A 26,545-nucleotide genomic window follows, 5' to 3' on the forward strand; every position below is an offset into this window, starting at 1 on the left:
TATTCTGTTCAATAGTGAAACCAGATCGAATGTTGAAGGTTGATAGAGAAACCAGATCCAAAGCTGAAGGTAGCCAGGCCAGAAGCATTGAATGTTCAAGTTCAACACCTGCCGCTGTACGATTGAGAAACCATCAAAAACCACAAAACAACTTAATTTACAACGTCAACGCTGGAAACAAGGTTATCAAGGAAGAACTGAACAACTGAACAAGATATTATGTATGTTCTCAAGCTAAGCAAATAGAATATACTTACTGAGAACAACAATAAATCAAGCAAATATAGACCACGGCAGTTTTAATCAGCGACTCTATATTTACACAAAAGCATTTAGAAATTCCAACTTTTATTTAGAAACAGGTAACACCACCATAAATTCCCATGACAATATAACACCACCATCCAATCCCACCAAACGAAAACTACAGAAGGCTTTAACAAGCCAGTCCCCATGACTTGGGCAGCAAAGACACACAGGGTAAAGCAAACTATAACAGGGTTTATGTAAATTCCAACAGCAAGACAGCCTTCAACAAATTATCAGCAACATTCAGAAGCCACCACGAAGACGCAGGACAAGGTGAAGAGTGGACTCTTTCTGGATGTTATAATCAGCCAAAGTCCTACCATCCTCCAATTGCTTGCCAGCAAAGATCAGCCTCTGCTGGTCAGGTGGGATACCTTCCTTATCCTGGATTTTGGCTTTCACATTGTCAATGGTATCTGAGCTCTCCACCTCCAAAGTGATTGTCTTTCCGGTCAAAGTCTTCACAAATATCTGCATTCCTCCCCTCAACCTAAGCACCAAGTGAAGCGTTGACTCCTTCTGAATGTTATAATCAGCAAGAGTGCGGCCATCTTCAAGCTGCTTACCAGCAAATATCAGCCTTTGCTGATCCGGTGGGATTCCCTCCTTATCCTGAATTTTTGCCTTAACATTGTCAATAGTATCAGAACTCTCAACCTCCAAGGTAATGGTCTTCCCTGTCAATGTCTTTACAAATATTTGCATTCCTCCTCTCAACCTCAAGACCAAGTGAAGGGTTGACTCCTTCTGGATGTTATAATCTGCTAGAGTCCGGCCATCCTCAAGCTGTTTACCAGCAAAAATCAACCTCTGCTGATCTGGTGGGATCCCTTCCTTGTCTTGAATTTTAGCCTTCACATTGTCAATTGTATCAGAACTCTCCACCTCCAGGGTTATGGTCTTTCCAGTAAGAGTCTTAACGAAAATTTGCATCCCACCACGAAGCCTGAGCACCAGATGAAGTGTAGATTCCTTCTGAATATTGTAATCAGCCAGTGTATGACCATCCTCAAGTTGTTTTCCAGCAAAGATCAGCCTTTGCTGGTCAGGAGGAATGCCCTCCTTGTCTTGGATCTTAGCCTTGACATTGTCAATGGTGTCAGAGCTTTCAACCTCCAGGGTAATTGTCTTCCCTGTAAGAGTCTTAACGAAAATTTGCATCCCTCCCCTCAAACGCAGAACTAAATGAAGGGTGGATTCCTTCTGAATGTTGTAGTCGGCCAGGGTACGACCATCCTCGAGTTGTTTCCCGGCAAAGATCAGCCTTTGCTGGTCCGGAGGGATGCCCTCCTTGTCTTGGATCTTGGCCTTCACATTGTCAATAGTATCAGAGCTTTCAACTTCCAGGGTTATGGTCTTCCCAGTAAGGGTTTTCACGAAGATCTGCATCTGTTGAGAAAAAAAATCCAAAACACCGAATCCAATCAGATCTAATCAATTCAAATTCCCAGCCCAGAACTGAAATTGCTGGCACAAAATCAACCATAATAAATGAGCAAAATCCTGAATAACAGAACAACAGGAGCACCAAATTATCTAATTTAGGGGTGCAACCCAAAAAAAATTATAGAAAACCATTCGGACTACTAGAATTAAAATATTAAAACGCAAAAGATGTTGAACTAAAGTAATCCCAATAGGGACATCGATTATCAAAAGGCTAGAAGCTACAGCAGTGCATAAGAATCAATTAAAGCTTGCATCAAGCAACAAAAACCTAAATTGATAGAACAGATACACGACCCCAATAGCAGAGAAAGAGGCACCCAGCTTCTAAAAATTAGGGTTGGCTCGCAGAAATAACAGAAACCCTAGATCAAAATCGGCCAGATTAAAAAGACTAAAAAGGCAACCAATATAATCACCAAAAAGATCCGTCAATCATTCAGATTAAGAAACTACCACGACACCAGAACCAATTAAAGGATCAAACAACAATAATCAATGATGGATTTCGAAAACAACCGAAAAAAAATGATAAACAAATCGTCGAAGAAAGAAGGAATTAATTACCTTGTGAGAGGAGAAACAGAATACCAGATAAGACTTTTTTGATTAAAAAATAAAAAGAAATGGATGGAAGATTTTAGGAAGGTTCAATGAATGAGTGAGGAGAAAGAAGCAGATAAAGAGGGTATTATATAGAGGAGCGATGACCGCCTTGAAAACGAGGCGTCTATGAGAACCCGAACCGAACCCGACACGCAATGGCCAGTGGGTCAATTCACTCGGATCTGATTGCACTGCACTAGCTCGGGTTCGTTGGAAAGTTGACCAAATTTTGAAATCGGCGAACCAGATCGAGTCGAGCTGATATGGTTTGGCCTGAGCCATAAATTGAATAGTGCGACTAATATATACTAATTGTACAGATACTTTGTCGAGTCAATTTTGTGAATTCTTAAAATCCACTCTATGGCGAGAGAATTTTTCTTTTTTTTTTTTATAATATATGTACCCATCAAGATTATTTAGGGTAGCTGCAAATTATAAGTAGTTTTGCATACTAGTGCGAAAGCAAAATATATGTGTATGTGCAAATTAAGTAAAAAAATGTAATAGTTATTGGTTGTTATTAATTTAAAAAAATGATATGTGATATTCACATAGCTTGTGGCTTTTCACACATCTTACAAGTAAACATGTTGAAGTTGATTGTGCTGATATGATTTCTCTCCTTAATTCTACTGTGAATCCTGATCATCTTTTCCATCCAATTATCATGGACTGCAGATGCCTGCTTTCGCAGCTCCAGCATGTTAAACTCAGGCATGTCTACCGTGAGGCCAACAGATGTGCAGATGTCTTAGCGAAATTGGCCAGCAAGCTGGATCAAAATTTTATGATTTTTGAATCATGTCCTCGAGAACTCCTTTTTGCTTTTGATGAGGACACTAGGGGCATCTGTTATCCCCGTAGCATTAGGACAGTTCTGTAATAGCCAGGGGAACTTTTGATTGCTTTTATTTATATTACGCCGTTTTCACCCAAAAAAAAAAAAAAAAAAAAGTAAACATGTTATATAGTAGGCAAAATACCTACCTTTGGTACGCAAAATGATTCCATTCGGTGTCCAATTTGTGGCACAATTTAGGTTATTAAATTTTTAAAAATCGAGCCTACCCAAATTTTGGTCATCTACTTATGGCTACTGCCACCACTTTCCATGATAAGCAAAAATTTGTTGTAAAAACAAGCACACTGTATGGTCAATGGAATGAATTACAATTTCCATTGTATGGTCAATGGATATAAACATCAACAAACTCAATACCCCCTCAACCATTGGAACTTAATTCAATGGCCAAAGAGAGCCCCCTTTAAAGCTCTCTTGTGTATTAGGTCAGGCATCACATAAAAAGTACAATACTTCTTGTCCTTAAAAGATCCAGAGAGTTCAACCATTGCGTCTTGATCCAATGACTAGATAGAGCCCTTTTAAAGCTCTTTTGTGCACTAAGTAGGTGTCATATAAAACGTATAGTGCTTCTTATTCTTTAAAAATTCACAGGATACAATAGTGAAGATATCACATAAGAAGTACAGTACTTCTTATTCTTAAAAAATTAGAGGGTATAATAGTACACTTATTTGATCCGGTGATTCACCCCTCCTACACATACGTTTGCCTCCCCCAAATAGATCAGTTTCTCTGCAAAAGTTAAACGTACTCACTTGAACAATACGTACGTTTTACATGCACAAGTGAATACAAAGGCCTTTGCAATACACATCTTTGCTCTATTTATGATTCATTTTTTCTAGCATGCCTTTTACACAAATCTTCCCAATTGTTTATTAAGGAACAAGTCTACCTTTTCTCCTTTCCTCCTTTCCACCTTATAAGGTTTGGAGTCTCCTTTGAATATTAGATACAAAAGTCTCAAGTCTTTCCCTTTATGGCATTCCCCCTTTCTTATAAGGTTTGGAGTCTCCCTTGAACCAAAAAAAAAAAAAAGAAAAGAAAAGAAGAGGAGCTACAAATCTTAGAGCATTAAAAGGGTATCTTTGAAAATAAAATTAAAATGTGTCTTGAAAAGTAACATTAAGCTAGCATTTAACAACTTCACCAAAGGTGTGTGGAAAAAGTTAAGTGTGCCATTGATTCCTATAACCTCATTGTGTTAGTTAGTGGTGTAAAATTATACATGTTTGTCCTTTTTCTTCTCTCCTACTGCAATATGGGCTTAAGAGTCGCCAATTCAGACGGTACCAGAAACCATAGTTGTGTGCACAAGTCTTAAGAATCTACAAAGCATTGAATGGAATATCAAAAAATTCTTCTGTATCCAAAAGGGTGTTTTTTTTTCTTTTTCAAACTGCCGACTAGTACTGAAAAATGATAATTCAAAGTATAAAATGTATACTCCCTAAAAATAAAATCGGTCCTCATTTGAAAATTGCATATTGGTTCTCCGTATTGTGAATTTGACATATAGGAGGACACTTACAAACTAATTAATGAAGGAAATCTTGGACATTTGATGAACATTAAAAGCTGAGGCTTTGTTAGTGAATTTGCAAGACACCAAATAGCTGATATATAGTATTTACATTTTCGTATCTCAAGTCTTCAAAGAGCCCTTCTTAAAAATGAAAGGCAGGACAGGACACTCTTTGTCATTCATAGAGGCCGCAATGAGAAGTACTTTTCTAGCAATTCTTGCTCTGATAATACATCATCCTCTTTCTGTGGAGTCCATAACACTTGAACTGCCTGCTTGGACAGCCATTATGATCAGGATATGGTGGAAGAAGCAGATAATGATGTATATGCTTGCTTTGGAAACTGAATCATTTCCTTGCCAAAGTTGTACTAGAAGGAATAGAGCCAAGCTTGTTCAAGGCTTTTTTCAAGTCAGATTCACCATTGATGGTAGGCAGCTCATGTTCACCATCAGCAGCCACCAATATTGTGACCTACATATAGGGATCAACATGATGATCATTCTCAAAAGCATTATGAATGGAACCATATCTAACACCAATCATTAAATGCTGCTTAATTTATTTTGTGATGAACATCTTTCAACAAAAACGTATATAAAGTAAAGGAAGAGAAATCTAAACACCTCGATTATTTTATCTTTTCAGATGAACAATTAAATGCCCTCAAGTATGGCTATCCACATGTTGAAAAACCACAATGGATTATTTTTCCAATTAAGGTTTTTACGACATGAACCAAGATATAAATTAACGTACATCGGTCATGAATGATGAAACTAATGCAAGGGTAAAAGAAATTAGAACTGATATTTGAGCACAATCTCTCTAGTTTACAGCTAAAGTTAATGCCTAAATTTCACGAAATATAAATCCTTTACTTCATTCACGAAAGCACTCTGCCATGAAGTTGGCAGTATTGTGATTCAGAAGTGACTCTATTATTCTTTTCACTTCTGACCAACAAGAATCTAGGTGTTGGCATGTTAGGGAAAAAGGTCAATCCTGACACTCTTTGGACTCTCTATCACATATCCAAGACTCCCTGTCAAACACTTAAAAAGGAAATAGAATATATATTATTACTTGGCAATAAGATTTAGGGTGTAACATTCTCAGGTTATCAAGAAAAGTATGTGAAGATGATGCAAACAAGAAAAGTAACTAATAGAATTAGTAGTTGTGAAAATGACATAATAAAAAATTTGACTTTTTCTAAGTGCATAAAGCATGTGTTCTATGCTTCTAAAACAGTGACTCACAAAAGATCATTATTTGACCTAGAAGCTACTGAAAAGATTTTTTTCAGAAGCTCTTTTAAACATGAAAGGGTCAAGTTAGTGAACAGATTGATGATGCTCAAATTTCTTGGTGATGAAGGGTGAGAGAATATCTGTCACTACCAGAATTCATGAAATACTTCCAAACTCAGAGAAAATGCAATCGAACTTATTTCAGCCAACAGCTTTGCTAAGGTACTTTAACCACATTATTAGGATATTTAGTTTTTCAGGTTTCAGCAGCAGTTAATAAGCAACCAAAAAGAAACTATATGTCATCTTACCACTGTGTAACCATTAGTAACACCAGTTGATCTCTTGATTTTTAAGCTTCGCTTTTTCATGTTATTTAGGTTGACAAGTGTCTCCTCATCAAGTTTACTGCGTTCTTCAATGGAAAGCTCATTGAATGTTGTTTCCCCTTCATATGTGCTGCTCTTGATATCAGCCTGCATTTCATGTAGCAGTAGATGTAAAAGGCTCATTACCAAACTACCTTTTTTCCAAATAAAATAGGTCTTTGTTTGTTTAAGCTAAGCACTTCATCCACACCATAAAGATTTACCTTAACAGTATAAATCCTCGATTCCTTAAATTGAGTATGAAGCATCAAACAAATGAAGTACATATGATCACAGCTATTGAAGTGTAGACTAATACATGTAACACATTAGAGCTAGATAGCTATATAGACCAAACATTAGAGCTATATAGACACGATCTTTAACCAAATCCCAATTAGCAAAAAGATTCACAACCTCTCCTCTTATAGCAAATTGAAATGAAAAGAACATTTACTGTCTTCATGATCCATACATTACATAGTATATAGAACAACAAGAGGAGTAATTCCTGCAGACATAAATGAAGATGTTGCCCAGAGAAAATTAAGTTCCAAAAAAATCAATGCCTAGAGGAAAATTAAGTTGCAAAAACTTGGATATCTATGGAATAAGGGATGCCTTTTTTTTGTGCATATATAATTGTTAACAAGAACTACATTCTGCACAGCAGAAGCAAGTCTGCACTCTTGAGAAGCTATAATAAATAATTAGCAATTAGATAGAGCAAGATTATTGTGTTCTGCAGAAACTTACCCTTGAGTTGCTTCAAACTACCAAAGACAGGTAATAAATGCCTTAGAAAATGAAAGTGAGAAATTTACAGGTCAATCAGCTTCAATGCAATGGTAAAGTAGGTCCAATGTGACTAAAGTGGCTGCAGGTTTGATTTATAAAGCCAGTTTCCTTCTGTATTTGGAAGATATCCAATCAACCCAGCAGCCCTAGCCTTAACACGATGTGCAGTTTCCTACACATTTCGTACCACTTGAATTTTGGGTTTAAGTTGGCATTCTAAAAGCCAATACCCACTAAGAAAGTTCCTTACCTAAAACGCACGATATTGTCATAGGCTTGAGAAGCCAGTGAAAACAACATAACCATCCCCTGATTAGAAGGGGCAAACACATATAAAGACTAATCTGAAAACACAAATCATGAGTTGAAGTTATTAGTAATTTGATGGCAAAACATTCATTGATCAAGCAAACATTTTAGACATGCTATTAGTAACTATATTCCCAACAGACAAGGCCATGGCCATGTCATTTTTTTATTTCTCATTTTTTCTTCCATATACACGGGGATTGGGAGGCATTTAAAACCATATAGAGTAAAGCTACAGGGACCAATAATTATAGAAACAAGACATATAACTTCCCTTACGTTTCAAATGAATTCTTTTCAAAGTCCGTATCAAGCAAATTGCTCTACCATCAGAGGGTAAAATCAGAGCACCTAATCAAGAAGCTAATCTAAATTCAAATCCCAGAGTATATAATCAACATACTGATCTAAATTTCAAAATCACAGGCTAGTCAGCAAAAAGGGGCTAGCTACATTTTGCTGTCAAGACCAATTTCAAGTTTCAGTTGAGCAGGAAGAAAGACTGTGTGTCGCTTACAGATGAATAGGCAGCAAACCAATAAACAGGATGCCGAAACAATGCCAATATAGTCTCTGCAACCAAAGTGGAGAGTATTACGAATTCTCAATTAACTCAGAGCATTACTTGTTGAGAAATGTATGTAAAACATGCAGATTTGAGCATTTTTGCTAGAGAGTCAGCTGAAGATTTTAAGACTAATACTACGAGTCTCCCTTGATCATTTTGCCTTCTTATTTTCTCAAATTTGACCACAAAAAAGAGAACCCAATTTAAAATCTTCATTTTTTTCTGCTTTCTTCTCCACAAATACTTCGCCGAGCTAAAACCATAAACTCATTTCCTTAAAAGCATAAGCACTTCCAACTTAAGTTCTAATGTGAAATATTAAGTCTTAAACCAAAAGATTAAAGGGAAAACAGTTAATAAATGCAGCTGATTAAATGAATAGATTCATCTAATAGTATAAACAATTACCAATTTCAGCATAGCGCAAGAACTGATTCAATATTTGGAATCTTTTGTTAGATTATAGTTTAAAACAATGAAGCTTTCAGACAACTTGATCCATGGCATGTAATTAGAAGTTAGAAAATCAGCGTTATTAACAGCACAAGTATCAAGGTTCAACATTCGAGTGTCAAGATTCAACCATATTAATGACTTCTTATGTTATCTACGAACAGTTTTGTGGCTGAAATTTAGTACAACGGCCACAGTCCTCAGGTACATCAGTACATGGAGGGAATTCTGGGCATATGAAATAAGCAGCTTTTACGTCCGACAAAATGAGGTCCTATTAGGAAGGATGTTCCTTCCCTTATCATTCTGCACCTGACAAGGATCTTTCAATTGGGGAATAGTCAAGTGTAGCAAAACAGAGTTAAACAAAAAGTAAGGTAAAGGAGAGCAGAAGTAACTCTCCACTGTGATTACTTTTTACTATGAGAAATGGCGAAGAAAAGTCTAAATCATTTTTTCATTTGTAAGATGCAAAATGCAGGAAAGTGTGAGAAGTACTAGAACTTCATACACACTGCTCATACAGACATGGCAAACCAGCTGAACTCACTTTACTATACCCTTCTTGGCAACCAAATTGCATTAAACTACATAAATGCTTTCACTTTGGCGAACTTCATACTAACTGCTCATACAGACATGACAAACCAGCTGAACTCACTTTACTATACCCTTCTTTGGCAACCAAATTGCATTAAACTACATAAATGCTTTCACTGGCTGTTTCTCGAAACAAAACTTGGTTATACTGGCATACAAAGCAACAAAACGTATTTTAAAGTTTTGTTTATCTATATTAAGACTTCTATATATGCTCCACTTTTAGGCAATCAAAACTGGACTAATAAAACTGAAAAGCTGGGAATTTTTACCTGTCAATATGTAATTTAAACCCTTTCATGTGGATGTGTCAGCAGTTTCAGCAACTCGGTCAAGATCCCTTTGTAGTGATCTCCCTGAACCCAACAAGCCAACCTTTGGAATTGGAAAAACAGGCAAGAGATGGAATAAGAAGCTGAAAATGACATAAACTAAACAAAGAGGTGAAACTGAAACTTTTGATTAGTTGAATTGCACTATACCGTGCAAATGGACTGGCACCATTTACATGTATGTTTGAGATGTACCATGCATCATTGGAATGCGATATATTGTGATGCATTTATTCAAAATTATTCATCTTCCCTCTCATAGTACAGGAAATTGCATAAAGAAGAGCATCAGATAAACGAATATGTTTGCTTCTACTACAAAAAAGCCTTATACAATTTTTACTTGTCGTATTTTGAACTTATCTGAACATTATACGAGTTTAATTGTCCTATTTTGAACTCAACTTATCTGAACACCCTCATATAGTAAGGTCTTCATCTATTTAATGCAGCAGTATATCACTGTATGTAACCAAGAAGAATCTGCATAAGAAACTTTCCCAAGGATGGATTATTCATTGTTGTCCCTGGACACCTTTCAGTCGGGCCGACCATCTGTGATTCTTTTTTCTTGTTTATTGATTTAGGTGGTATCTTTTTTGATCTTTCCTTTCTCTTTTTTTGGTCCCAGGGTACTGGGAAAGGCTGTTCTGCTGAGTCACTTTATGAATGGTTTGAATTTGGTGAATGGCAAATTATCATGCTTTCTATGAAGAGACAAAGAGAGAGCTAGATAGGGGTTGGCCTCAAAGTCTTCCCTGTTTTATTAGAACTGTAAGAAACTTATTCTACAAATCTCTATGAGATGACTGGATGTTCCTTTACTAAGAGGAGTATAGGTAAAAGTTTAAAGGAAACCAGGCCAGAAAAGGAGATAAATCCAACAGGATTGTCATTATACTATTTCCTTGCACCAATTGAAAATGGTAACATAGTTTATTCATATTAAAAGCAGTTGCAATAATATCTGACTTTTAATATCCATAAGGATTCAGAATCAAAAGAATACCAGTCTTCTTGGAAGATTAGAAACTCAAATTTATGCTTACTGAACAAGGCATTTGCAGGGTTAAAACAACCAAAGTTAAAGCATCCCAACACCATTGTAGTCATAGAGAAACTCATTGATAACTTTAATCAGAACAAGTGAATTTCTTTAAGTTCCACATGATAGCAAGCACAAATTGTACCTAAAAAGGATAAAGTACCTAAAAAGGATAAAGCATCACCAATTTTCAAACATATACATTGTACATATAGTAATTAGTAACTGAGAGATGACCAGGTAGTTTCTTTGGTAATTCTCAAGGCATTAAAATTTACTCCCTCAAAAGGCAAAAGTTGATCAAGTGTGTTGGTATGTATTTTATATTATAAGTTTGATCGAATGTCTGTATATATTTTGAATTGAAGCAACACTAGCAGCAGTATATTGAAAACCATGGTCAAGCCTATTTCATTTCATCTTTCTATAGTCATCTAGCATATGTCAAACTAGTTCCTCAAGACATCACCTGTCCTCAGTTTAATTTCCAACCATGTACTTCAACTAATTAATCAAATTAATCAGTCTCGTACAATTGCTTCATAATAACCATTATACCTCATTGATTAAGGGCCATTCTTCAATTTCTTCCTTTCCCATGTTTGTCTTCTTAAAAAACCACACAGACAGAGCTATTCAAACCAATCAAAGAATAAATTATTTGTCAATTACCATGTAACAAACAACAGCTTTTCCCTTCGCACCCCATGCCTTCTAAAAGAAATCCCAATTTCTTCCCTCACAACCTTCCCTTTCTGCTCTGTCAGGACTCAGAACTCAGGACTCAGGACTCTGCTTTTTGAAAGTGTTTTCAGAAAAATTATACTGTAGGACTTCTTTGGGATATAATCCCTGTCATAAAAATGGATGATTTCAAAACTCAAAAGAAAAAATGTTGGAACACATGTTTAGAGAATATTCCACAAGTTTTTCCAGATATCCAAACAACAACATTGTACCTGCAGCTTGAGAATGGTAATCCTCTGAGTGGCAACAGTGTACCTGCACTTCTTTTCAGCAGTACTCACCATATCCCGTGTAGAGTTATAGAATGCAAAGGCCAAAATAGACATGACCAACAACAAGACCAGAAGGAACACCCAAGCAACAACGGTTGGTCCTGTGTTACCTCCAACTTGTGCTTGTGACACCGAAGATGACAACGAGTACACTTCTTCTGACAAGCTACTCGACAATGCAGTGTAGCTTCTCTTCGAGGTCACTGCATATCTATCCAAACTGGTTCGCCTAGGGTAGCTTTTCTTTCTCACTGCATAGCTTTTCTTTAAAGAAGCTTGAAGCAATTGGGCTGGACTTGGCTCTGAATTTGAATCTGAAATGTAGCTGTATGACCCTGATGACCTGTAGGACGAAGAGGATGATGATTCGGTGAATGAAGAGAAAGATGATTCAGAGCTGTAGGACCCTGATGAGCTGTAGGACGAAGAGGATGATGATTCGGAGCTGTAGGATGATGAGAAAGATGAACCACCCATTACTCCACCGGAGGCAGCCAATGCTAATTTTGGATCATGCATGAGTGACAAGCACAGCAGCCATTGCCACAGGATTTCCTGGATATTCCAAGGCTTTAGACAGGACGATAAAAGCAAGTTCTTCCATCGGTGGGCTTGTTTTTTCTTGGATTTCCGTTGAATCATCATCATCGTTGGTTTTAAACTTGATGGTTGTGTTGCACTGATCTTTGCCATAGGCATCAAGGAGAACGATGCTAGAGGGGAATTTGTTACTATTGTGTGTCTGACGGAAGGGTGCTGGAGGCGGGATTTTGTGGGAAGGAAGAAAGAAGAATTGGAACCGGTTGGGAGGATAGAGTAAAGGGTTTGGTTTGAGCAAGAAAAAGGTTGGTTTTGCTGCTATTGTTGTTGCCGTCATAGGATGAAATTGAAGCTAGTTGTTCTTGTAGTTTTGAGGGGTTTTAGGCAAAAGGAGAAGGGAAGAAGTGACGGATGAACGAAGAGTTTCAACTATGAAGACGTACAACACTTGACCATAGTGGAATAAATGCGTTCTATTGAACTATTTGGCCTGGATTGGAGTTTAGAACGGAGCATACTCTTACTGGATCTAATCTTTGTTTGGATTGCTTCCTATTTCCCCAATTTTATTTGCTTACATCATCTTTACAATTTCCAATACACCTTTTTATCTTCCCAATATCTTTTTATCTCACATACATCACATCATAAAAAGTGCTACAGTAAAAATATCCCAAATAATCCCAAATAACTTACAATCCAAACAGGATTGATCCTTTGTTTCAAAAAGAAAAACAAACTACTGTGCTATCTGAAAATCTAACTCAGCACTTAAAGTTAATGGATTTAAATTTTAACATATTCAGATCGTTTGATAATAAAAAATTGAATATCTGAATTAATTAAGTGTCACTGAATTTTCTAGGTAAAACTTACTTCCAAAATTAAGTGATAAGTTATCCACTTATCATTGAATGTGATGTGCAGTTAAAGGTATTAGATTTAGTATTTAACAACCCAATAATTTAATGGATTCAGATTTCAGTTTTATCAAACACACGGGTGATCCTTGATTAGATATTGGACTTCATTTTTTAGACTTCAGTTTTATTAAACGCACGGATGATCCTTGATTCTTCATGTTTCAGAGAAGCAGAAACAGGTTTACAGGAGTCCGTTTACAGACTGTACATCATTGTACTCCCTAATGGGCACTGAAAGCAATCAAATTATTTGATTCACCTCTTTCCTTTTCTTTTTGAATTTTTTCTTTTTTGCGTAAATAAACTAATTGGTAGTACGTATTTTGACAAATTTGAAATCATAATTTGTGAAAGAGAAGAACATGAAATGGATGTTTTTGCCGCTTTTGTATGTCAACCTTGTTCTGTTGAAGGAAAAAGAAAATGCTACATAGGGCAAGAGTTATGAAAAGATGAGATAATACGAGTGCTAACAATAAATAAGGAGTATTATTAAAATTCTTAGAAATTTAAAATCACATTTCAATTTGACTATGAATCCATTATAAATTTAAAAAAAAAAAAAGAATTTTCATATATTAATTTCAAGTAAAAAATTGGAAATTTTCATATTTAAATTTGAAATTTTATACTTATCGCTCCTAGGTGTGTTTTAAACTTTTAAAAAGCACTAAACCTTTGTTCATTTGTACGTCTTCATTGATCTCGACCATGTGACAACCGCAATTGAAAGGCCTTAATCGGGGCTCTATGTAGTTGTAGGTGCAACCACAAAGGATAATTAGCAATCGAGATCGACCATTTCAAATGAATGGCCGAAATCGATCCAAGCTCTCGTCTGATCTCAATCGTTAATGGCATGGTGCATGGAACGTGATCTGCCGTCGTAGTTCTAAAATCTGCTCTACATTATTGAATACAGGAGTAGTCCTGCAATCTGCTTTGCATACCAAAAGAGGAGCAGCAGCTGTGACTCATAGCCTTGCACGTAATGTAATACCCTCTATTATGGTCATTAACAACTACCGCATTGATTTGATTGATCAACTCCTTGTTTGACCACGAATTCGTCTTCCACATTAATACACTAAATAAGACCACCTCTTATCACCGGTACCAAGTTTGTTTGGATAATGTATTATTTGAAATATTATTTGGAATAATTATTGTAACATTTTTTGTGATGTGACGTAGGTGAGATAAAAAGATAATTGAGAATATAAAAAGATGGGTTGGGAAATGTGTATATGATGCAAGCGAAATATTATTTGGAATAAAAGCACCATCCAAACAAACTGTTTTGAGATTATCTCTGCCCTTGCCATTAGCCGTCCTCTTATCACAATGTTTGGAATATCACTTCCCTTGCCATCAGAGTAATACTACAGCCTAGATTATCACTTCCCTTGCCATTAGACTATGCTACAAACCATAAATTCAGGCGTTAAATTTTACTGTTTACAAAAAAAAAATCCATGCAGTTCTCTTGTCAAATGTCTCTGGCTGTTTTGGACAGCCATCAAATGCATTCAAATGGCTTATGAGGTAGGTACATAGGGTAACAAGATCTAAGTAATCCACAATTAATAGTTAATCCATCTAATGCTCTACAATTAATCGTTAGTTAATTCTTCTAATTCTGATTTTTAAGGACATTGGGTAACAATCGATTTTGTTTAGATAGAGACACATGATCAAACAGTTAGTAGTTAGCCAATGGTGCTGAGGAATAAGAGGTCATGGAATGATTTAACAAGCTAGACAAGGAATGATTCAAGTTAACAAGTGAGACATGTAATGATTTAGGTTAACACAACCAGGTGTTGTTCTCGTCTCTATGGCACAGAACGACTTTACAACTTCTAGAACATCAAGCACATGCAATACGGAAAATGCAGAAACTGAGATTACCAAGGAGTAACAGTACAATTGACGTATGTTCTCAAGCCAAGCAAGCCCTGTACACTTCCTCAGAAACAGAGCAAATCAAGTTAGGATAATAATGCAAAACTTAACACAAAAGCATTTACAAGTAAAAAATTTTATTTAAAATCAGATTACACCACCATAACTCCCATGCCAACAAAACAATACACCACCACCAGCCAATCCCCAAAATCAAGAGCCACAACAGCCTAAGCCAGTAAACATGACTCAGACAACAGAGAGACGAGCAAAGCAAACAGAACAGGGTTTTATGTAAATTCCAATAGCAAGACAGCCTTGACAAGATAATCAGTAGATGCCACCACGAAGACGCAGGACAAGGTGAAGAGTTGACTCTTTCTGGATGTTGTAATCAGCCAAAGTCCTTCCATCTTCCAATTGTTTACCAGCAAAGATCAACCTCTGCTGATCAGGTGGGATCCCTTCCTTATCCTGAATCTTAGCCTTCACATTGTCAATAGTATCTGAGCTCTCCACCTCCAAGGTGATGGTCTTTCCAGTCAAAGTTTTCACAAATATTTGCATTCCTCCCCTCAACCTAAGCACCAAGTGAAGGGTGGACTCCTTCTGAATGTTATAGTCTGCAAGAGTGCGACCATCCTCAAGCTGCTTACCAGCAAAAATCAACCTTTGCTGATCCGGTGGGATTCCCTCTTTATCCTGAATTTTTGCCTTCACGTTGTCAATGGTATCAGAACTCTCCACCTCCAGAGTAATTGTCTTCCCTGTCAAAGTCTTCACAAATATTTGCATTCCTCCTCTCAACCTCAGCACCAAGTGAAGGGTTGACTCCTTTTGGATGTTATAATCTGCAAGGGTCCGCCCGTCCTCAAGCTGTTTACCAGCGAAAATCAGCCTCTGCTGATCCGGTGGGATCCCTTCCTTGTCTTGAATTTTCGCCTTGACATTGTCAATGGTATCAGAACTTTCCACCTCCAGAGTTATGGTCTTCCCAGTAAGCGTTTTCACAAAAATTTGCATTCCACCACGCAGCCTGAGCACCAAGTGCAGGGTAGACTCCTTTTGAATATTGTAATCGGCAAGGGTCCGCCCATCTTCAAGCTGTTTGCCAGCAAAAATCAACCTCTGCTGGTCTGGGGGAATACCCTCCTTGTCTTGAATCTTAGACTTGACGTTGTCAATAGTGTCAGAGCTTTCAACCTCGAGGGTAATTGTCTTACCAGTGAGGGTCTTAACGAAAATTTGCATGCCACCCCTCAAACGCAGAACCAAATGAAGGGTAGATTCCTTCTGGATATTGTAGTCGGCCAGGGTACGACCATCCTCAAGCTGCTTTCCAGCAAAGATCAGCCTTTGCTGATCCGGAGGGATGCCCTCCTTGTCTTGGATCTTGGCCTTTACATTATCGATAGTGTCAGAGCTCTCAACCTCGAGGGTTATGGTCTTTCCAGTTAGAGTTTTCACGAAGATCTGCATCTGTTAAGGAAAAAATGGAAAAAGCCAAAAAGCCAAATCCGATCAGATCTAATAAAATTCAAATCCCTAAACCAAAAATTTCAACCACAAGATGAATAATCAGAATTGGTAGCAAAACTAGTAAACCGAAAAAAAGCTGTAACTCTTCAACCCCAAAATTCGGCACCTAATTCCTTAATTTAGGGACGGAATCCACAAATTACAGAGAAAAAACCCTAAATAGAAATCAACTCTTTTCTTCTTCTCTTAATTCCAGCCTAAATTGGACTAATTATATTTTAAATAAAATATAAAATTGGAAAATCTTCTAGTCTCAACCAAATACATCCCAATAGATCCGTCAATTACCGGAAGATTAAGCAACCAGAACAATATTAAAATCAATCAAAGCATCAAGCAACAAATAATCATACACTGAGAAAAGAAACAAGCGAATATAGATTGTCAAAGAAAAAAGGATTACCTTATGATGGTAGAATTTGATATGGGAGAATTCGAGAGACGATTTATGAAGATGATGAAGAAGATTGATAGATTAACGAGTAGTGGTAAGAAGGAAAGATAAGAGGCTATTATATAGAAAAGAAGACCGACCTGAGGACGAAATTGTATTCGTATTATATGAAGAGTTTATTAATTCGGTCATAGATGACGTCTACGAAACAGAAAGCGAAACCCACACGCAATCGCCAAATTGGTTTGGAAGAGTCTAGACTTCTTCCACCGGAATCTCGATAGAAATTGCACCAGCCCACAGTATTGACAATTTGTGGTCAGAAATGTATCTGATTAGACATTAAGGCCTCGTTTGGATTGCTATTTTCCGTCAAAAAATTACGTCGTTTTTCGTAATCACATTTCCTATTACTTTTTTTCCTCACATACATCAAATCGCTACAGTAATTTTTTCATGAAAAATCATGAAAAATGCAATCCAAACACAAACATTTCGAATGGTAGTGTGTTGACCACTTAATTTTTGAGAGTATATATTTATCCATTAAATTATTAGATTTAAATTTTGGATCATTTCATCTGTTTTGTTTTCACGGTCAAGTCTATTAGATTTAAGGTTGTAATGGTATGATGTCATCTAAGTTGAGCACTTAATAGTATCCAAACGATATCGTTTTATATAAACGTCACCGTTTCATCAAATACGCACAGACACTTCTTATCTCTTCGTCACATAACATGTTCAGCAGTGTGAGATCCACACGTCTAAAAAGTGTCAGGATGAAGGAAATAAACCCAGAAATGTAATAAAACTATAACATGCAACAGTGACGTTTTGTACAAACACAATCAGTGTCATGTGAAGAATAAGTAGGACGGCGTCGTTGAGGAAAGAATTAACAGAATTGGTTAGAGTCGATTATAAATCCTATATGTAAAGAGATGATTAGTTGGAAAGGAATCTAAAGAATAACATATATCAATTCTCTATTTTTGCTTCCCTCATTTCTCTCTCTCTCTCTCTCCTCATCTTATCTCCCTTTTCTTCTTTCCCCGCTATTTTGTTCTCTAATTCCTGGTGAGTCCCTCGTAACCCCTAAATTCCTAATCAAGATCCTGACAAGTGGTGCCAAAGCAAGTAGAATCCTCGACAAATTCGGATTCGATGGCAGAAAGCACCAGGTTTAAGACATTGGAGGAGCAAATCAAGAAGCAAGAAATCAAGCTTCAAGAGGTAGTAGAAGGTCTACAAGCTTCACATCATCAGCAACTGCAAATATGCAATGAATTGTGCACAGAACTGGAAGAAAACAATAAAAGAATGAAAGGTCTAGTAGTTGGGATGAAGCAAGAATTTAGTGCATTTATGAAGATGATGATGGGAAGAGACAATGCAATTCCAAAAGAAAACTGGTAGAGGAATGACCAAACACCCCTATTACCGACTCCACCACTGAGTCAGAGGTTTCAGATTGGATCTGAGAGCATTAAGACAACAAAGAAGGAGATAGGTAAGATTCTAATACCAAATCCTCCGAAAATTGACTTACCATTGTTTATGGTGAAAATCCTAGAGATTGGATCAGGAAATGTAATAAATACTATTTGAACTATCAAATCCTTGAGGAACAGAAAGTGGAAGTCATAGAAATGTATCTAGAAGGAAGGGCGGATAGATGGTTTTAAGGAATAAAACTAGAAAAACCTAATATAACTTGGGAAATGTTTGAGGAACAATTGCATAAAAGGTTTGATAACAAGAATGGCTAGGATATTGTGGAGAGTTCAATAAACTACAGCAGATAGGGAAGGTTGAGAAGTATCAGGAAAAATTTGAAGAGCTTAAAACTCTTATGATGATTAGGAATTCACATTTAAGTGAGGAATACTGTATATCTAGCATCATCAATGGTCTAAAGGACGAAATCAAAACCATGGTTAGAATGCTGAAACCTGCAGCTTTATCTGAGGCATTTGAAATGGCTACATTACAAGAAAATGCTTTTAACCTGCAATCCAAAAATTCCAAGGATAGCTAGAAGGCAGCGTCAAACAATAGATTTGGGATTTCTAGGAGCTCTTCTCAACAACAAAACAACAATTCATATTACAAAGTACCTTCTGTTAGTGCATTTAAGAATACTCAATTCAAGGGCAAACTAGTGTCTACTACAGAACCGAAATCCAGGAAAATCTCAACTCAAGAAATTCAGTATAGGAGAAATAATGGACTTTGTTTCAGATGTGGAGAAAATTTGGATAAGGCCATTAGTTCAAATTTGGTCATCTTAATTTCTTAATTAGTAAAGATGAGGAAGATTCTGAATTTGAGAATGCATTGGGGGAACAAGATGAATCCACAGGAAATCCAGGGCAGGTCATGAAGATGTCCCTACATACACTGTCTGATGCAATCAAAAGGAAAACAATCACACTGACAGGGTGGTTGGATGGTGAAAAAATGTTGATCTTGGTAATACTGGCAGCTCAGATAGTTAAATCAGAAGTGAAAAAGTCATTGCCTTTGATATTCCCTATCAGTTAGTCAATCCCTTTTTTGTAATTGTGGGAAATGGACCATGTGTAACCAGTAAGGCCATATGTCCTATAGTAATGTAGGGAATTAATCAACACAAATTCTGTTATGACCTCAAGGTAATGGAGTTAAGTGACTGAGATATAATATTAGGAGTGGATTGAATGGCTCACTTTAGTCCCATCACTTTTGATTTCCATAAGTTGACTATTTCCCTAAGCAATCAAGGAGAAGTAGTACATTTACAAGGACAGGCAGAAAATTGTCATTTAGACCTCATTAGGGACAGTGATTTAAGAAGATTTATTGAATATAAAAAGTAGCTGTGTTTGGCCACGAGAATGGGGTAGGGCAATCCATTTGGAGAGGTGTGCCTACAGAAGTTCAGGACATTATTGAAGAATTTGCTGATGTGTTTGAGACTCCCACTGAATTACCTCCAACAAGAGGAATAGATCATGAGATCCCATAAAACTTGGATCCCAATCTTTCAAAATGAAACCATATAGATATCCTCACTCTCAAAAAGGGGAAATTGAGAAACAAGTAGATGACATGTTACAGCGTGGAATAATCACTCATAGCAACAACCCATTTGCCTCACCAGTGTTATTTGTTAAGAAGAAAGAGGAAACATGGCGTTTTTATGTGGATTACAGGTGACTAAATGAGATGACCATTAAGGACAGATATCCTATCCCAAATGCTGGTGAGTTACTTAATGAAATAGCAGGATCCAAATACAAGACAAAACTGGACCTCACCTTTGGTTATCATCAGATCAAGGTTAAACACAAAGATACTTACACAACTGCTTTCCAAATTCACTATGGCCATTATGAATTCCTATTGATGCCTTTTGGGTTAACAAATGCTCCAACCACATTCCAGTCTCTCATGAACCAGGTATTCTAGCCATACTTATGAAAGTTTGTGTTAGTTTTCTTTGATGACATCCTGATTTACAGTCCTACGTTAGAATTGCATATACAACACCTAAAGACAGTCTTATCTATGTTAAGAAATCATAAGTTATTTGCAAAGAGGTTTAAATGCTCTTTTGCACAACAAACTGTGAACTATCTTGGTCATACTATAACTGAAAATGGGGTATCCATGGACAAATCAAAAGTTAATAGTATCCTAAAATGGCCAATTCCCAGGACAATAAAAGAGTTGAGGGGATTTTTGGAGTTGACTAGTTATTATAGGAGATTTATCAAGTATTATGGGATCATCTGTAAGCCTCTCACTGACTTGCTTAAGAAGGACGACTTTGCTTGGAATTCAGAAGCACATGAGGCTTTCTCTTCATTACAAAATATCATATGTACTGCTCTTGTCTTAAAGCTACTAGATTTTCAGAAACCTTTCACCATTGAAACTGATACCAGTGGAGAGGGAATTGGTGCAGTGCTCATACAAGATGGCCATCCTATAGCTTTTCTGAGTAAGGCTCTATCACCTAAGAATTTGGGGTTGTCAGCTTATGAAAAAGAATTATTCGCACTAATTATGGCAGTAATTAAGTGGAGGCATTATTTGGTAGGATATCACTTTGCTATCAAAACTGATCATGAGTTATTGAAATACTTGCTGGATCAGAAGCTCACTACTGCACTACAACACAAATGGCTGAGTAAATTGCTAGGCTTAGATTATGAGATTCAATATAAGAAAGGAGTGGAAAACAAGGTAGCAGACGCACTCTCTAGATTACATGGAGGAGATTTAGATCATGGAGCTCAGCAGGGATCATGCTTAGCTCTCTCCTCTGTGAAGCCATTATGGATACAAGAACTCCAGGGCAGTTATGACTTAGATGTTCACTGTCAGGACATCATTGCTCAATTAATAATAGATCCTGCATCCTAGCCATAGTATGAATGGAACAATGGTCTGTTAAGATACAATGGAAAGCTCTATGTAGGATCAGCTCATGGCTTGAGAGACAAATTAATTCAAGTCTTTCACTCCTTTGCGATTGGAGGCCACTCAGGACAAAGCGGGTGCTAGCAGAGATTGAGAACTCTATTCTATTGGCCTACCATGAAACAGGATGCCATCCAATTTGTGAGAGCATGTGATATCTATCAGAGGTATAAAGTTGAACATGTACGTTATCCTGGCTTACTACAACCATTGCCTGTCCCTCAAATGGCGTGGACTTATCTAACTATAGATTTCATTGAAAGTTTGCCAAACTCACACGGCTTGATACTATAATGCTGGTGATTGACAGATTCACTAAGGTTGATCACTTCATGGCCTTCGCTCACCATTTTTCTGCTAAATAGGTGGCTTACCTCTTTATGGACAATATTTTCAGACTACATGGACTCCTGAGTCCATAGTATATAATTGAGACAAACTCTTCACCAGCATTTTCTGGCGAGAATTGTTCAACTTAATAGATATTGAGTTATACTACAGTTCGACTTACCATCCTCAATCAGACGAATAGAGTGAGAGATTGAATCAATGTGTGGAGTCATACTTAAGATGCATGACTGGTGAATTTCCCACTCATTAGAGTAGGTGGCTAGCCTTAGCAAAGTAGTGGTATAATTTTTCTTATCATTCTAGCCTACAGATGACCCCTTTTGAAGCTTTATATGGCTACAAATCCATTCCCCTACCCCTTGGTCCTCACTTGGATACTATCATTCTAGTAGCAACACAATTACTTCACGACAAAATAAGAATTTTCAATAGCATTCGGGAGCATCTGGCTAAAGCACAGCAAAAATGAAATATTTTGTTGATCAGCAACGCACAGAACGAACCTTTGAAATTGGTGATTGGGTTTTCTTAAAGCTACAGCCTTACGAGCAACAAACAGTTGCCATCAGAAAATGTCTCAAGCTTGCTGCCAGATTCTATGGTCAATTTTAGGTAGAGGTCAAAGTTGGATCAATAGCCTATCATCTTAAACTACCTGCAGGAGCTAAGATTCACCCAGTCTTACGTTTCATTGTTAAAAAAGTAGATTGGGCCGCTAAACCACATTTTAGATAGTCTACCTGAGTTTGATAGCGAAGATCATTGTCCCTTACAACCAGATTCCATTTTACAAATACATTTCATTTTGCGCAATGGACATCCATTTATTCAGTACTTTATCAAATGGTGTCAGCTAGGAGAGGAAGAGGCTTTATGGGAAGATAAAGTCTTTATACAAGCTCAGTTCCCTCATTTCCAGTCTTGAGGACAAGACTCTTAATTGGGGGAGGCAATGTTAGGATGAAGGAAATAAACCCAGAAATGTAATAAAACTATAACCTGCAATGGTGACGTTTTGTACAAACACAATCAATAGCATGTGAAGAATAAGTAGGACAGCATCGTTGAGGGAAGAATTAACAGAATTGGTTAGAGTCGGTTACAAATCCTATATATAATAAGATGATTGGTGGGAAAGGAATCTAAGGAATAACAGATATCAATTCTCTATTTCTACTTCCCTCATCTCTGTCTGTCTCTCTCTCTCTCTCTCTCTCTCTCCTCACCTTATCTCCTTTTTCTTCTTCCCTCGCCATTTTGTTCTCTAATTCCAGATGAGTCCTTCATAACCCCCAAATTCCTAATCAAGATCTTGACAAAAAGTTGCCAATGGCTTTCAGCCACGTGACAAAAGAGTACAGTGGCCCACGTCGCTGTACTCTTTTGTTATAGCACGTGGGAAAACAGGCAGGCCTGCTCCGCAACTAGTGGCCTTCAGCCATGTGGCAAAAGAGTATAGCACCCCACGTGCCTGTCGGGACGTGGGAGGACAAGTAGGAAAAGAAATTTTGAATTGACATGTGGGCTACTGTACTCTTTTGTCACATGGCCGAAAGCCACTAGCTACTTTTCGGCCCACTAGCTACTTTTCGGCCCAGTTCGGTAGGGAGCAATTAAATACGGTGCTGACATGTGGAACATGCATTCGGTGGAAGAAATGAACCCTACACGGATAAAATATGATGTTTAATATAGCATACGGTGTATATGTAACATATTTGTATGTAGGTAAAGATTCAATGCTGTAGACACCAAATTTTTGTCAAATTTTAATATTTTCTTGATTTTTTTAATTTAATAAGTTATTTATTTTTTTGCATTTTAATGTGCATTTTTCTCAATTTTGTAGGTTTATTTTAGGAAAAGAAAAAACAAAACACAAAAAAAAACAACAAAAGAAAATCAAGAAATAAAAAACTTTCTCCTAATTATTTCTCTTTCACCATATGCACTATTGATCCATTTTTGCACTCAATATCTCCATGCACCTTTCTTTTCCATTTTGGTCAAAAACCATCATTTTTACTAACCAAACACACAAGCTCCACATTTTCTCCCAACATACATCTCTCAGCCTCTCTCTTTGAAAACACAACAAAACTTCATTTTTTGAGCTCCAAAAAAGGACAATCTCTTGGCTCTCTCTCTCAATTTTGGGAACCTCTCAAGATATCATCACAGAGACAAAAACACAAGAAGAAAAGGAGCTCTCAGCTGGGCTTCTTATTTTTTCCTTAAAAAAACACTCCAACTCAAGACATCTCTCGGCTGTCTTCTTCCTTTTCTTGAGGACACACAAAAGAGGAAGCTCCATTTTTTTTTCTCCTCTGATCTCTACTCTCGGCTCCCTTTTTCTTTCATTTCTTTTTCTCTCCCAAAAATTCCCAAGACAACTTTTCCCTTGAACTCTCTCTCCCTCTCGGTTCTCCTTTCCCTTTTCCCCTCTCAATCTCACACACACATACTAGCAACTCAAACACAACAAGGCAGCAATCGGTTGGAGTGAAACTTGGGAGTTCCTTCAAAATTTGACCGAGAAACTCTTGCTTGGATTGAGGTATTTTCAATTTTTTGTTAACCATGTTAAAGCCATATTTTATCGTTTAATTTTCTGGCTTTTTGCTGTCTTTTGTTGTTGTTGTTGTGTTGGTCAAAATTTGGGAAATGGCTTGAGCCAGATTGAGGCTGGGCTTAAGTAGTGTTTGGTCCAAAGAAATAAAATGATGGCTCGTTAGCCTTTTTCTTACCCAAGGAAGAAACCAAAATTTGCACTTTAGCCCCTGATCTTTGGAGTAGTTTTACTTCGGCCCAGAACATTTTAAATTTTTTTTTCTTAGGTCCTTAAATTAATTGCACTGTGGTCCTTGAACTTTATCTTTCATTTAATTTTGGCCCCTAAACTTTGAAAAAATATATTTTTAATCCCAAAAGTTTTTTAATTTTAATAATTTAGTCCCTAGTGAATTTTGACGCTCTTTATTATGATTGTTTTTTTTCTTTAATAGCTAATTCTGTTACTTTTGAATATATTTAACTTGTAATTTTTAGATGTTCTTAAATTTCTTTACGTTTGACATATTAATGTGAATTTAGTATTTTTATTATTATTATTATTTTTAATTAAATTGGTGTCATGATTCTTTTGTTCATTTTGAATATAAATAGGGCAATTTGACTCCATTTAGTCACCACTTCAAAAGGGAGGTACCCCTATTATTATTATTTCAATATCAATTACGTGCTCTTATGTGCTCCTACGTGTTCCTATGTGTTTATATATTTTTATATGCTTTTATTTATTTGATTTAAATGTTCATTCAAATTTTCTTATATTTATTTAGTTAATTTTTATAATTATTTGAGAGGCAGTTAAATACCTCAAAAAAATGTAATAGATAGGATAGTTAGATTTGTTTTATTATATTTTCTCATTTTAGATTGTAATTGGGTCCCCTATTGTAATATATAGGGTAGGTAGGATTTTTATTTTTCACATTTTAGATTGTCGTTAGATTCCCCACTGTAATAGATAGGTTTTTACGTATTTATGTGTCTTATGTATTATGTGCTTTATCCGCTTTTCTTAGGATTTTTGCATTTAGATATTATATTTACGTGTTACGTGCTACGTGCTCTTATGTATTTATTTGTTTTAATTTATGTCTTATTTGTTTTACTGTGTATTATGAATGCATGACGTCACCACACTAGTCCCAAACTAGTTGTGATTTCTCCCCCGCCTACTTGCTAATCCAACGCTAGTAAGGTTCTTTAGAAATGGGCTAGTCCAACACTAGACCTGTAGATCGTTCACGCATTAGATTCATCTTTTGCCTGATATCTATTACATTTTCATGCATATTTTTATTTTTAGAATATTTTCTCATTTGCATGATATTTCTTATTATATTATCACATATCCTCTGTATGTGTTAATCATATCATTTAGAATTGCATCACATTTAAACTAGTTCATTTGCTTGTCTATGTTAGGAGAATTATTCTTCAAACATGGGAAATGGGTGATTATAACTTTTTAGTTTAAATACTCCATTAATCCCTGTATAAGAAAATTATGTCACGAGTTTTTGCCTCCCGTACCCATTATACTGCATCCCTATTCTTTGACCATTTATATCTAATTATATAATTTAAGTTTCTTTTCTTTTCTTCAAATTTCATCCATGCATGCTCATGACCCCTTCAAGGAATTATTTTGATTTTCGCAATTCATGCGATTGGTATCAATTAAACCCTTGAATGGATATTTTGTCCTTTTTGGATATTTTATAAATTTAGATTTGCATCCATGTAGGAAACATCCAAACGTGATAAAATTAAGGGTTAAATTAGAAAAATTTTGACTAAACCTCGCAACTAGTTTAGACTAGGTTGAAAGAGTACCTTAGGTTTGAGTTAATCAAACCTTTGCCTTCTCTTTCTTTAACCGTGACTCCCGAACTTATTTTCTCTTGTTTTTCAAAGACCTGGAATTGTCGAAAAGGATTTTATTTTTGTCTAAAAACACTTTTGAGTGACTTGGTACACCAAAACTCAATACCAAGTGACGACTCCTATTTTTCTTAAGAACCGTTTTAGATAAATTTTGGATCCAAACTGTCGCATTCTTTAAAGTTCTATTTTAGATTCTTTTCACTTATTTTTAGATAAAAATCATATCTTTTGTAAATACCTTTTTTTTTTCCATCGCAAAAAATTTGACACGACAAATGCAATAGTGCCACGTGTAATATGTACGCAGTATCAGAATAAAAATACGTCAACCCATTTCATCTTGAAATCCAATGCGTACAAATATTTATGTTTACTTAGAATCTAGATAGAAATTTTTACCTAACTTTTTAAGATTTTTTTATCATGTACTCCCTCCGTCCCATTGAAACTGTCATGCTTTCCATTTTG

General features: G+C 36.4%; 4 protein-coding genes and 1 long non-coding RNA gene across 8 annotated transcripts; 1 reads left to right on the forward strand and 4 right to left on the reverse strand.

Annotated features, from left to right (window-relative positions):
• Positions 1 to 331: 331 nt before the first annotated feature.
• On the reverse strand, positions 332 to 2,480 carry LOC113732680 (polyubiquitin-like). The gene is made up of 2 exons (XM_027258599.2): positions 2,323 to 2,480; positions 332 to 1,698 (listed from the first exon to the last, which is right to left on the reverse strand). The coding sequence occupies exon 2, from the start codon at positions 1,696 to 1,698 to the stop codon at positions 553 to 555; it is 1,146 nt and encodes a 381-aa protein (XP_027114400.1). The 5' UTR covers positions 2,323 to 2,480; the 3' UTR covers positions 332 to 552.
• Positions 2,481 to 4,684: 2,204 nt separating this feature from the next.
• On the reverse strand, positions 4,685 to 12,631 carry LOC113732678 (uncharacterized). Of its 4 annotated transcripts, XM_072080716.1 has the most exons (6): positions 11,441 to 12,631; positions 11,154 to 11,333; positions 9,377 to 9,479; positions 8,001 to 8,056; positions 6,320 to 6,484; positions 4,685 to 5,229 (listed from the first exon to the last, which is right to left on the reverse strand). In XM_072080716.1, the coding sequence occupies exons 1-2, from the start codon at positions 12,197 to 12,199 to the stop codon at positions 11,259 to 11,261; spliced, it is 834 nt and encodes a 277-aa protein (XP_071936817.1). In that variant the 5' UTR covers positions 12,200 to 12,631; the 3' UTR covers positions 4,685 to 5,229; positions 6,320 to 6,484; positions 8,001 to 8,056; positions 9,377 to 9,479; positions 11,154 to 11,258. The 4 variants fall into 4 exon arrangements, with proteins under 4 accessions (XP_071936817.1, XP_071936816.1, XP_071936814.1 ...); XM_072080715.1 differs by lacking the exon at positions 8,001 to 8,056 and having other exon boundaries at positions 11,441 to 12,609; XM_072080713.1 differs by lacking the exon at positions 11,154 to 11,333 and having other exon boundaries at positions 11,441 to 12,601.
• LOC140036415 (FLUCTUATING-LIGHT-ACCLIMATION protein 1, chloroplastic-like) lies at positions 4,934 to 6,663 on the reverse strand. Its single transcript, XM_072077810.1, has 4 exons — positions 6,601 to 6,663; positions 6,320 to 6,484; positions 5,116 to 5,229; positions 4,934 to 5,026 (listed from the first exon to the last, which is right to left on the reverse strand). The coding sequence occupies exons 1-4, from the start codon at positions 6,661 to 6,663 to the stop codon at positions 4,934 to 4,936; spliced, it is 435 nt and encodes a 144-aa protein (XP_071933911.1).
• Positions 12,632 to 14,988: 2,357 nt separating the features above from the next.
• Positions 14,989 to 16,967, reverse strand: LOC113732679 (polyubiquitin-like). The gene is made up of 2 exons (XM_027258598.2): positions 16,811 to 16,967; positions 14,989 to 16,347 (listed from the first exon to the last, which is right to left on the reverse strand). Exon 2 carries the CDS (start codon positions 16,345 to 16,347, stop codon positions 15,199 to 15,201), a length of 1,149 nt encoding a protein of 382 aa, XP_027114399.1. The 5' UTR covers positions 16,811 to 16,967; the 3' UTR covers positions 14,989 to 15,198.
• Positions 16,968 to 17,775: 808 nt separating this feature from the next.
• Positions 17,776 to 25,250, forward strand: LOC140037039 (uncharacterized). The gene is made up of 2 exons (XR_011840885.1): positions 17,776 to 18,314; positions 23,472 to 25,250. It is a non-coding gene; the product is annotated as an uncharacterized lncRNA (long non-coding RNA).
• The last annotated feature ends 1,295 nt before the right edge of the window (positions 25,251 to 26,545 follow it).

The sequence above is a fragment of the Coffea arabica genome, chromosome 2e (genome assembly GCF_036785885.1).
Source record: "Coffea arabica cultivar ET-39 chromosome 2e, Coffea Arabica ET-39 HiFi, whole genome shotgun sequence".
Taxonomy (NCBI): Eukaryota; Viridiplantae; Streptophyta; class Magnoliopsida; order Gentianales; family Rubiaceae; genus Coffea; species Coffea arabica.